Source organism: Carassius auratus, unplaced genomic scaffold (assembly GCF_003368295.1).
Source record: "Carassius auratus strain Wakin unplaced genomic scaffold, ASM336829v1 scaf_tig00012377, whole genome shotgun sequence".
Taxonomy (NCBI): domain Eukaryota; kingdom Metazoa; phylum Chordata; class Actinopteri; order Cypriniformes; family Cyprinidae; genus Carassius; species Carassius auratus.
In genome coordinates, this window is record NW_020524285.1 from 73,622 (window position 1) to 86,227 (window position 12,606).

The 12,606-nt window shown below is 37.5% G+C and overlaps 1 protein-coding gene across 1 annotated transcript; it reads right to left on the minus strand.

Moving 5' to 3' along the window:
• Window positions 1–542: 542 nt before the first annotated feature.
• Window positions 543–9,057, minus strand: LOC113073590 (leukotriene B4 receptor 1-like). Its single transcript, XM_026246403.1, has 4 exons — window positions 8,937–9,057; window positions 6,438–6,988; window positions 1,940–2,213; window positions 543–1,313 (listed from the first exon to the last, which is right to left on the minus strand). Exons 2-4 carry the CDS (start codon window positions 6,953–6,955, stop codon window positions 942–944), a joined length of 1,164 nt encoding a protein of 387 aa, XP_026102188.1. The 5' UTR covers window positions 6,956–6,988; window positions 8,937–9,057; the 3' UTR covers window positions 543–941.
• Window positions 9,058–12,606: the final 3,549 nt, after the last annotated feature.

The following is a 12,606-nucleotide window of genomic DNA, read 5'->3' on the forward strand; positions in this document are numbered from 1 at the left end:
GAAAAATAAAATAAATAAATAAATAAAGTAGCTGTTGTGGCTTCTCTTTATCGCATTTCATTTTTTATCATGTCTCAGATTATAAATGACTGGTTAAATGTGAGTTACATTAGAACAACTAACATTATGTGTGTTTTCACACCTAGTGGACTTGAACCCTCCAAACACTTTCAGAGTGGTTTATCTTTGTGTTTCATTAAGCTGAGTGTACCTGGAGTGTACCTGTAGCCATGTTCCCTCACTGCCTAAAATAACACACAACTTTTACCATGTTAGGCTGCGGGGTTTATTTTTTATTTTTATTATATGTAGTTTATTGTCATTATTATATATTATATAAGATCAGAATGATCAATGAATTGATAAAATCCAACAAAAATAAGCTTTAAATCATGTTGAAATTTTGAGGCGTAGAGTAACTTTCCTGTTGCGTTAACAATAAGAGAGCTGAAGAATGAGCACAATTAAGCAATCATTAGATATATTTATTGTTAAAAATGTTTACAGTTTGCTTCCCATGATAATAACCAACATTTAATTGACATGCAAAAAAAATAATTTTAAAAAATACATATAGAAAAATAAGACTCCCGGTGTTTGCTTCTGTTTCACATCAGAGATGTAAATATAGTTCAGTCTCTAGGTCTTAATGTGTAATGGATGTAAGCAAATGAATGAGGATGTGTTCACATGCAAACATGTTTGTGTTCTCTAAAAAAAAAAAAAAACATACAGTAAATGGCAGGAATATGAAATGAAACAAAACTAGAATTTTCACAAAGAAACTTCTAAAAACTGTAAAAATAAATAAATAAAATAAAATAAAATGTAATGCCCGTATTCCAGTTAATCACAGTCCATTATTTAAAGAGAATTTTATTGTGAAACAGCAGCAGCAGGAGATGATATTATTATTTCATTTGAGATATGATATAAGCACTTTAATGCAGGTTGGTGAGAGTCTTCATCTCATCTCTGTTGTGCATGACTGCTATGGTCTCGACTTCAACACCAGGGGTCTCGGCTCTCACTCTGTCCCCTTTGCGACTCAGTTTGATGGACAGCTTGGTGAAAACAGAGCTCTCTGTATTAGAGCTGCGACTGCTGCGGGTGGAGGCCAACTCCGAGTTGGTTCCCTCAAAGAGCTTGGCCATGAAGCCCAGACCAGCCTGACGGATGTGAGAGCTGCCGGCAAACACGTACAGGACGGGGTTCACGCTGCTGCTAATGAAGGTGAACGCCGTCACGGTGGGACGAGTCGCTACTGCCACTGCTAAAACAGAAGAGGAGGAGCCCTGCATCAGACCAATCACCTGTGAGAACAGAACAAGAAAGAGAAATGCTTTTAACATAACATGAGAGAAAACTGACCTTATTGAACAAAGCCTACTAGTTTCACACATACGAAAACAATTGACCGTCTGTCAGACTATGCAAGGGATGCTGAGCCTCCAGTGATCAAACAAAATGTTGTCTTTAATTCATCCACTAATGTGCATAGCTCAAATGCTTTTATAATGTAAAAGGGTATTTTAATTCATGAACATCTTAAAAACGCCTAATTAGTAAACTGACCAATCAGAATGGTTATTCAAATAACTTCAAAAATGATTTGCCACCTTACACATAAAAACAATTAATAAATCGCTATAAGTGACCCTTCAAGGCAATCATCAAGTCCAGCATATATGCATTCATGAACATCTTAAAGACATCTTCTAAATGTCTAGTTGACATCTGATAGGAAACCTCTTATAGACATATTTCAGATGAGCAAACACTACAAAATACATCTCGCAGATGTAAATGCAGTCAAACAGACGTCTCTGTGATGCACGTGTGCTCTCAGGACTAGATTGAATATTTTTCTGGCATGTATTCATGTGATGTTTGAGCGATGAGATGTTAAATGGATCATCCAGTGCGAGGTGTTGCTCACCTGCAGGATGTTGATGAGGTGATACGGCAGCCAGAAGACGGTAAAGGCAGCGATGATGAGGAGGATGAGCGCGTTTCCTCTTCCTTTGCGGTGGAACATGGCGCTGCGCAGCCGACGGATCGCTGAGAGGTAGCAGAACAGGATAAAGCTGAAGGGCAGCAGGAAACCCAGGACAGTCTCAATCAGGTACTGAAAGGTTTCATGAGCACTGCTCTCCCAGTGGTACGGCTTACACAGGTAGATGGACACATTCATAGAGACTGGCAACACAGAACTGTTGGTGCAAAGAAGGAAACAACAAGACAGATTGGGACAAAAGGAGAAGGGTTACTATTATATAAAAACCAATAGTTTCAGTCCTGGACTCCTGGTTGTTGATAAAGAGTTCTGGAGGTATTTAAATTTCACTGCATTCATAATTTATTATAATTCCAACTCGAGTTTAAAATCTGTTCACGACATTTTTTTTCTGTGAAATGCCACTTTATTATTCCCACAATTAGTTTTATTTGGTTTTATAAAGCATTATTTAACTATTTTGCTCCACTAGAAGATCTTGAGTAACAGAACACTGATATGCAACAAAAAGAACATTCTGCTATGGAAGCTGAACTGGCATTTTGCATAATTTATTGTACTTTGTATTTTATCTTCATAAAGACACATTGTCCAAGTTCCTAATTGGTGCAAATGTATGGTAATTGCAACTAAGAAACTAGGGTTTTGTTACACAATTTAGTTTAATGTACTATAACCCAACATCTGCTTAATGCCATAATACTAAAGTGTTATGTCTGCCTTATGCAGCTTCATTTCCAGCCCAAAAGTTACATCTGTGCAGCTTTGCACTTTTTTATTTTTATTTTATTTAACCTTTATTTAACCAGGAGAGTCCCATTGAGATTAAAAACCTCTTTTTTACCTGGCCAAGAGGCAACAACATTTACACAATTTTAAACATACAAATAAATATTAAATTAACACAGGTTATGAAAAACAATTGCACATTATTGAGGCAGTCTCCATTGCTTTCAGCTTAGTTTTAAAAGTGTTTAAGGACAAGAGCTCAGTCCGGTTCCAGTCCTTCTGCAGCATATCCCTAGCAAAAGGAGCTGAGTGAACAAACGCTTTCTTCCCCAACTCAGTTCGGGCAAAAGGAACAGAGAGCAACAGCTGATCATTTGATCGCAGGGAGTAAGAGTCAACACTTCTCTGTGTGATTAAAGTACAAATGTATAGGCAGTAATCGAAGCATAGCTTTAAAAATAAAAGTGTACCAATGTCCCTGCCTCTTGGCCAGAGAGGGCCATCCCACTCAATCCAATTCACAGTGATGTGTCATGACTACAGTTGGTAAAGAACCTCAAAGAAGCATGATAAACTGTGTCCACCATTTGAAAACATGAAGAAGCAGCATTCATATAAAAAAGATCACCATAATCTAGCACAGATAAAAAAAAGTTGCAGTGACAAGGCGCTTTTTTACTTCAATTTTTTTTTTTTTATTACGGAAGAAAAAACCCAGTTTAAGTTTTAATTTCTTCACAAGTTGTTTTATGTGGGGTTTAAAAGTGAGGTTAATTTGAAAACAACATTAGCTTAGTTTTGTCAGCATTAAGGACTAGTTCTTCTATGAAGGTGATAAATGATATTATTGTGGCACTTGATAAGAAACAGTTCTGTGCTTCACTTTTTTTTTTAGATCTGTCAAAAGCTTTTTACACTGTCGACCATGCTGTTTTAAAGAACAGATTAATTTGCTCAGGATTGTCAGAGCATGCAGTTGCATGGTTCTCAAATTATACGAATAACAGGACTCAATGCATTAAATATGAGGGACTCTGTTTTGATTTTATTTTTGTCCATAAGGGGGTGCCACAGGGCTCGGTTTATCTTGTATAGCAATGATTTGTGTCAAAATGTTTCTGATGCTAATATGCATTTTTATACTGATGATACAGTCATTTACTGCTATGGATCATCCCTTGCTCAGGCCATTGAAACCCTGCAGAAAGCTTGTGTTGCTGTCCAGCATTCAATTCTTTGGTTGTGGTGATAGTACAGTGCCTTTTTCTGAAGCCTGACTGAAATTTAGAGAGGATGTCATTTGAATACTAGAACGCTTTCAGCTGATTACAAACAAGAGATTCCAGAATTTTCGATAAAACACATAAATTTGATATTGGCCTATAATTAGACATAACTGCTGGATCACCTCATTTTAATAAAGGTAGAACAAAATTTGATTTCCAAACTGATGGAATTTCTTTGGTTTTGACTGAAAGATTAAAAAGAATTGAAAGTGGCTGTGCTATAAAATTTCCCACCAACTTCAAAAAGTAAGGCTTCATCATGTCTGGTCCAGGCACTTCAACGTCTTTATGATGTTACAATGACATCCAGTGCCCGTTGGTGGAAGATGCAAGCAGAAAATGAAGAATAATAACATATTCACAAAATTTAATGTGAATTTGACTCAAACTTCCAAGATTGCATAGTAAAACTGTTAAGAGATAACAAACTAGATCACCTCTTTTATGAAGAGGTGATTTCATATAAATATGTATGATCATCATACTAAAACATCCCTGCTGAGAGAGAGAGAAAAAAAAGCCTAAGCTAAGTGGTCAAAACCCCTCTAAAAAAGCTAAGATCAGGCTGGATTACCACTTAAAGCCAGCTAACCGGCTAAGACTGGTTTTAGGAAGTTATATTTTTTTTTTATTTTTTTTTATTTTAGCAGGGATAACATTTGTAGGGACAGAAAGGTAAGCATTAGGCTATAACATTAAAACACGCATCACTGGAGCGTAAGCAGACTGTATGAAAATGTATGAAATTCATTCGAATTGGCCACTAGTTTGCCAAAAAAAAAAAAAAATGACAGTGAAACTGTGTTGCCTATATGCTAACTGTCCAACATAAGAAATCAATACTATTTTATTTTGCTTATTTATAAATCTCATTTATATTACCCTTCTTTGAGTTCTTGATTGACAATTATTCAATCTCTTATGAGTTTATGAAATGCAGTTTTTGAAATGTAGGCTGTGAACTCTTCCTCCTCGTGTGACGAGCGCAGTACAGTGAATATCAAAGCTGATTCTGCTGATGAGCAGTTGCACACACACATAATACATCACCATCACTAAAATGTATACCATTATGCTACATCGTAATAAGAATCGCAGAATAACAATTCCGAGAAAATATTAAGTAAAGGTAACCAACTAGAATTTACCATGTTTACAAAATTTACCATCTTTTATCCTACATCTACAAGGCAAATGTATTTGTTTCATTATGTCAACATCATCATCAAACAATGGAATGGGTTTATGGTGGGTAGTTCAATTGATGCTTTGTTTTGCGTTCTGTGTAAACAGACTTTAGTGTAAGGGTAATTAGGGTCAGTGTAGGTGTTAATTAAATTAATTGAATGCATTTAGCAGACACTTTTATCCAAAGCTTCTTACAGTGCATTCAGGCTATCAATTTTTACCTATCATGTGTTCCCGGGGAATCGTACCCCCAACCTCGTGCTTGATAATGCAATGCTCTTACAAATGATCTACAGGAACATTAATTAATAAAGCATAATCCATTGGGAAGCATTTTTGTGTTGTCACATTGTTCTAGTTACAGTTTCAAATGGTAGCAACAATTGGACAGGGTAGCTCAAATCATCAGAACATCAACCTGCGCTCATTAATAGTATTAAGTATTAATGTTAATAATACTGAATTTGGTCCTCCACACTGTTTCAGTACATTAAGCATTTCAGAATGTCCCTAAACCGTGCCTGAACTACTGACTGTTGTATTTTTGGTCTATTATGATATACAGAGCTGTGTGAAACACTGCAAGCTGTAAAGTAAGTGGGAAGTCTTTGTCCAAACTCAATTGGTTTTGCGAGAGAACGCAAAAGATTAGAAAAATATTGTTTCCTTCCTCTCCATATTTTTTTTCCAATTATTTGTTTTTGTTTTTTTACTTAATTTTACATTTCTTTGTATATGTATTTATTTCTGATTTTGTCAGGTTTGGCATTCCATCCCTTACGAAAAAGAACCATTTTGAACCAAATGTTTTTAAGTTTAGTAACCATGTTTTTTGGCGTATTGATTAACATTTGGTTAACCAACGTTTTACAGCGTAGCGTAGCAAAACTATGGTAAATTTGTGGCTGCCATGTATTAACTATAGTAACCATGTTTATTATTATAATTTTTTTTTTAATTTTGGTTTGATAATCATGGTTAATTGGATAGGTTAAAGTGATAGGCTGAAATTAGCCTTCGTGCTGGACCAATCACATTCATCTTAATTAACCTATGTGTTGAATTATGTGTTGGAACAATGGCATCCAGCTGTTTAATGGTCAAGGTCAATATATTATGAATCTGCTGTCCCAAATGTTGTGCTGACTGATCGAACTGTTTGAAGGAAGTGTGATTTGTGTTTCAATATCTCTGTAAAACAAACCCCTCAGACGTACCGATAGAACAGCATGGGAATAGCCATCAGAAAAGCCATCACCCAGATCGCCACCATGACGGACAGGAGCCTTTTCTTAGTCTTCAACCTCTGAGACAGAAACGGCTTTGTGACGGCCAGCCATCGGTCCATGCTCATCAGGCAGATCAGGTAGATGGAGGCGTACATGTTAACGCAGCACAGGTAATGGACCGTCTTACACAGGGCGGCTCCAAACTCCCAGCCTTTCCTTCCTGTCAGGTACCGGAGGAACAGTGGAGCGCTCAGGAGAACCAGCGCATCCGCCACGGCCAGATTCAGGATCAGCAGACACGTGATGGAGCGGCGACGCATTCGAAACAGAACCGACCACACCACGAACAGATTCCCAGGGAAACCAAACACGAAGGCGATGACCAGGATAGCAATGCTGATCTGATGGGACAGGGACAGGGATGGGGTGTAAGGTGAGGAGGTCACGAGGGAAGACTGAGCAGGGCCAGATAGGTCTGAGGGATTCGTAGGAACAAGAGTGGCCATTTGATTTGTGTTAAGTGTTGCTTCTCGTATTTCCTGTGAAGAGAAAACAAACAGAGGGAACAGGAAACAGGAAACAAATGCTTCATCAGGGGCATCATGCACCAGTGGTGGTCAGTAACGCAGTAGCTTTACTTCATTACTGTAATTACGTACATTTTTCAAGTAGGCCTATCTGTACTTTACTGGAGTACTTTATTTTGAGTTACTTTAACTTCACTACATTCCAAAGCATATAAGATCATACTTTTTACACGCAGAAGTGGTGTCTGAGTCTTTCAATGAACCTAAATTGTTTCACAAATTGGACCAGTAATTAGAATGATACGATTGCAGCTGTTCTCGAGTCGAGATTCAAATGAACCGTTTAGTGTGAGTCTCCAGTGAACTGAATTCATAAGTAAGAACCGGTAGATCTTATGATCGTGTGTTCATCTGATGCTGTTAAAAGTAAGTTATTAATGTCGAAATTTAGGATTAATTATTGTAACTGAAAACCATATTTAGGTCAAAAACGTCAGTTGTTTCTGAACTAAATCTGCTGTAAAGAACGATCTATTTAAGCCCACTGAAATGCTTGAATGCAGACACATCAATCAGTTTAAAACAAACAAAAAAAACCTTGAAATAACACTGATTAAATAAAATAATGCACGCCCTATGTGTTTTCATATTGGTTATAAACAAAATAAATTTTCATATTGTTTGGATTATCTAACCGAGTTGGCAGATATAATTTTTTTAATTCATATCCATATATTTTTATTCAACCACCTGGATTACATCTGGAGGAAAAAGGAAGCATGTGATGTTCAGAACATGTTAACTACAGTAATTATCAAAGTGATAAGTGTTTCCCTCCAGGGGCATTTGGCCAGTAAAATTGAAAAATAAGTACTTTTACTTTTACTCTACTTTTTTTCCAGATAATTCGGTCAGTGAGTAATTAAACGAAGCACTGCATTTCAGTGATGACTCATCTGAACGTCTCTGATTGGCCATTGAATTCATAAGCGCAACAGAATCGCGTGTGATTGGTTATAATGCAGCGCTGCACCGACGCGTCTGCCTCTGGCTCAGGGCCAGTCAGCGAACACAGATTTGAATTTAGCAGCTAATGCTGTGCCACAATGAACGATCTAATCTTAGAGGTGAGATTGTATCAAATATAAAATATTATTCTGCTATTTGGAAGCTGCATTCAAAATCCACTTGGTACATCTATCTATCTGTCTAAATAGTATTTTTTTTTTCTGCTGCGTTTGCAGTAGAGATTTTGCCCACCACAAAGAGCAGTTCCCCTTTTGGTTTCTGTCAATCCCCATAAATATGACTGGGATTTTTACATTTATGTAGGACTACAACAAAACACATTGAGTTGGCAGAGTTGTGGTTTTTCTTACTTTCTGAAAATCTAGATGCAGTACTGCAGGAGTCTGAAGTCTCTTTTATTTTTTTCTTATTGTAAAGTTTTACTTCTCTAATTGAACAGGTGCTGAAGAAACACTGAGACCTGTTGTTTTTCAAGCACACCACAAACCGTTACACTTACATCATTGCCCATTAAAATATGCTTATGGTTGCAGATTTTGCCTTTTTAATTTCATTTTATTTAGATTTTTTGCTTAAAGTTAGTGTTACAGAATGAATTGTGTTTCAATATCAGTTATGATGATTCATCTGTATTCTGTGACGAGTTTCCTGCTGAAAGTGAGTTAACCATATTTTACATATTTATGACTTTTAAGATGCTACGCTCACAATTTTAAATGTTGTAAAGTTCTTAAAGAACATTTCAAGCACAAGCATGTAAAATTTGACTAGGTCCGAGGTCTAGAAAAACTGTCACCAAGTCTAATTTACTCTCAATAAAACATTACCCAAAGAATATATCTTGTATTGTAAAACCCCTCATATTTTAAAACTGCACACAGAGAGAGAGAGAGAGAAAGAGATAAGCAAACCTGTATATGTATGCACTTACCTCAATTCCTTGTAAACCTTTTTGCAGCTGAGCACATTAATGTGGCAGTAAACATATAGAATCAGTTCTGCCCAATGTCTCAGAAGTGTCCTTATCATTAATATCTTTTAATAGTGGGGCTGCTTTCACTTCCTCTTGACATAAACCACTTGAGAAACAACCAATTGCCTCAGACAGGAAAGAGCAAAGAACACCTAACATGCACAACATTTATTATTTAGGTATCTTTTCTTTCTTTTGAATTTTGTCCTCTTGATAAACTCTTTTTTTTTCTTTAAGCATTCTAACATTCTCTCTTATTTGCATAGATGTAAATGGGGAAGCTGTGTCCTGTAATCAAACTGATAATTGCGGTGTGTGTGTGTGTGTGTGTGTGTGTGTGTGTATGCATGCACGCATGTGAAATGCTTCTATTTCAAAATGACCAACGTTGTTTGTTTTCATAAGAGGATTGTTCTAAGACTGTTGTAACCAGGATGGGAGGATACATTAATCACACGCAGTTGATTTCTGTGAAGTGACGGGACATTTTGTACAAATGGCTCCAGATTAACTTCAAGTTCAGAGTAGTGCTGCTCCAGTCCAAATGTTGTGTCATGTCATTAATTGGTTTAGGACTCTTCTATCTCCTGTACTAGAAAACAAGAAGAAGAAGAAGAAAAAAAAAAACAAAAAAAAAAACGGTCAGGTGCAAATAACAAAATAATTGAGAATTATTATCAGAAATGGATGATTTTCTATAAAGAAAACTATGAAAGAATAGATGTATTGTGTATTGTAACAATCCCCAAGAAACAGGGAAGGAAGCCACATGGTTTTGCTGTACAAAAGAATAATATGGAAATCGATAGCCAAGGAAACACCCAACCACACAAGGTTTGTCAATACAAATATAATTATTATTATTATTTTTTTTTTTTTACACAATCATATTCCTGTTAAAATCCAAAGTGGCTGGGTTGCAGGTAACAGTAAACAAATACAATTCATCTAGAAGGTATTTGAGATTGGTGACAGTTGACAGGGTTAAAGGGTTAGTTCATCCAAAAATGAAAATTATGACATTAATGACTCGTGACCCCGTGAGACCTCAGTTCATCTTAGGAAAACAGTTTAAGATATTTTAGATTTATTCTGAGTGCTCTCAGTCCCTCCATTGAAGCTGTGTGTACGGTATACTGTCCATGTCCAGAAAGGTAAGAAAAACATCATCAAAGTAGTCCATGTGACATCAGAGGGTCAGTTAGAATTTGTTGAAAACACCATTGAAAACACATTTTGGTCCAAAAATAACAAAAACTACAACTATATTCAGCATTGTCTTCTCTTCCGTGTCTGTTGTCAATCCACGTTCATGACTCCGCAGTGACGCTGCTGATGTAAGTCACTGCAGTAGTGATGGGAAGTTCGGTTCTTTTCCGCGAACCAGTTCTTTCGGACAGTTCGATTCAATAAACTGGTTGAAGAAAACGGTTCACATGTTCTTTTGCGCTCGGCGTAATGACGTCATTTGCGATGATTGCCCTTGATTCAAGCCTTCGGTTCACCCGCGCACATAACATTAGCACAGAATCAGTTCAGAATCAATCACCAAAAGAATCAGTTCAGTTCAGACGCTTTGTGTGTCGGTCTGCTTCATGCTGAATCACACATGCGCAGTATCACCAGCTCCTCGGTTCTCAAACCGGACGCGTCTGACAGAAACGGTTCTAGGCTCAGTATACTGGTGATCCAAAAACCGATGCAACCGGTTCTTGACTCGTGAACGAGTCAGTCTATTGTTCATTATCTGGCTCGGCTCGGTGTTCATCTTCAGTTCTCTCTTCACAGCAGTTCAGTCAGTGTACTGTTTGAGTGAATGAATTACTCCGGGATATTGGTTTGTTTTAACTCCGAGGGAGTTTCAGCCACATTAAAAAAGTTAACAGCTTAAGTCATTTGTGGATTAATGCTCATTGGAGACGCGAACTGTTTCAAGCGATTCAGTTTGATTTGTTGAACTGGTTAAATTAGTTCACTAAGAAGAACCGGTTCAATCGAATGATTCGTTCACATTTGACTACTATGATTATGTTTTTTCTTACCTTTCTGGACATGGACAGTATACCGTACACATACTTTCAATGGAGGGACAGAGAGCTCTTAAACTAAATCTAAAATATCTTAAACTGTTTTCCGAAGATGAACGGTATCAAAATTTACATTGATCAGGCTTAACATTATGACCATCTTCCCAATATTGTGTTGGTCCCCCTTTTGCTGCCAAAACATCCCCAACATCCCACTGGTGCTCGAACGGATTGAGATGCGGAGATTTTTGAGGCCAAGTGTTGGAGTGCAATAGTGATACACTTACACCTGGCCATCCATGTGACGTAAAAGAAAACGTGATTCATCAGACCAAGCCACCTTCTTCGATTGTGCCATGGTCCAGTTTTGATGCTCTCATGCCCCCTGGTTGTCCTTTCGATGGTGGACATGGCTCAGCATGGGCACCCTGACAGGTCTGTGGCTCAGTCCCATATGAAACAAATGGTGATACACTGTTTATCCTGACACCTTTGCATCAGAACCAGCATTAACTTCTTGAGCAATTTCAGCTATGGTAGCTCGTCTGTTGGATCAGTCCACACAGGCCAGCCTTTGCTCCCCATGTGTATTAGTAAGCCTTGTCGCCGGTTCACCACTGTTCGTTACTTGAACCACTTTTGATAGATACTGAGCACTGCAGACCAGGAACACGCCGCAAAAGCTGCCGTTTCGCAGATTCTCTGACCCAGTCGTCTATCCATCACCATATGGCACTTGTCAAACTCAATCAAATCCTTACACTTGCCCATTGTTCCTGCTTCTAACACATCAACTCTGAGGACAAAAATGTTCACTTGCTGCTTAATATGTCCCATCCACTAACAGGTCCCATGATGAAGAGCTAATCCGTATTCACTGCTAATGCTACTTATGGTGTATAGTCTATAGCCATTGTCAATATACAGTTTAAAAGGCATATGATATAACAATATCCTGCACTCTCACGCACAGATGCACATCATTAACTCCCAGTGACAAACAGAGAAACCCTCTAACACAGCGGTCTCCAACCCTGCTCCTGGAGAGCTACTGTCCTGCAGATTTCAACTCCAACCACAGTTGAACAAACCTGAACCAGCATACCAAGATTTGTAATGATACATCAGTGGGTTCATAAATTATATAATTTTATGACTAAATTCTAAATGACCAAACCAAAAAATGTTTAACATGGGAAAATTGGGTGTTACTCGACTCCACATGGTTCACCTAATCTTAAGAGACCAGTTTTGTGGTTTTTGGCCAAACCATTCAACAATTTTATGTAAAAATATAAATTTTTTATATCTCCTAACATCTAGTTGGCACAATGCTGAAACACTGCAGGTAGTATCAGGTCATGGTTGTTATAACACACATTAAGTTTAGTCTCAATATGCCAAACTGTTGCGGAGATACAGCCTCAGATCAATTTGAAGTGATTTGCATTAAATTCATTCACACATTATTTGAGAATAGTTTGACAAATCAACTTGATTTTTGCCAGCATGGTCTGAAGATGACCTGAGCCAATTTTGTTTAGAATCAGACAAACCGTCTAGGACGAGTTTGAAAAAGTCAGAGCCAAGGATTTTCCTTC

Bases quoted from the DNA above. Each gene is read 5' to 3' on its own strand.
- LOC113073590 (XM_026246403.1), bottom strand. From the start codon at position 6,955: ATGGCCACTCTTGTTCCTACGAATCCCTCAGACCTATCTGGCCCTGCT. The intron at 2,214-6,437 runs GTACGTCTGAGG...TTGCACCAACAG, and splicing joins ATTCCCATGCTGTTCTATCG to TTCTGTGTTGCCAGTCTCTA. The intron at 1,314-1,939 runs GTGAGCAACACC...CTGTTCTCACAG, and splicing joins ACCTCATCAACATCCTGCAG to GTGATTGGTCTGATGCAGGG.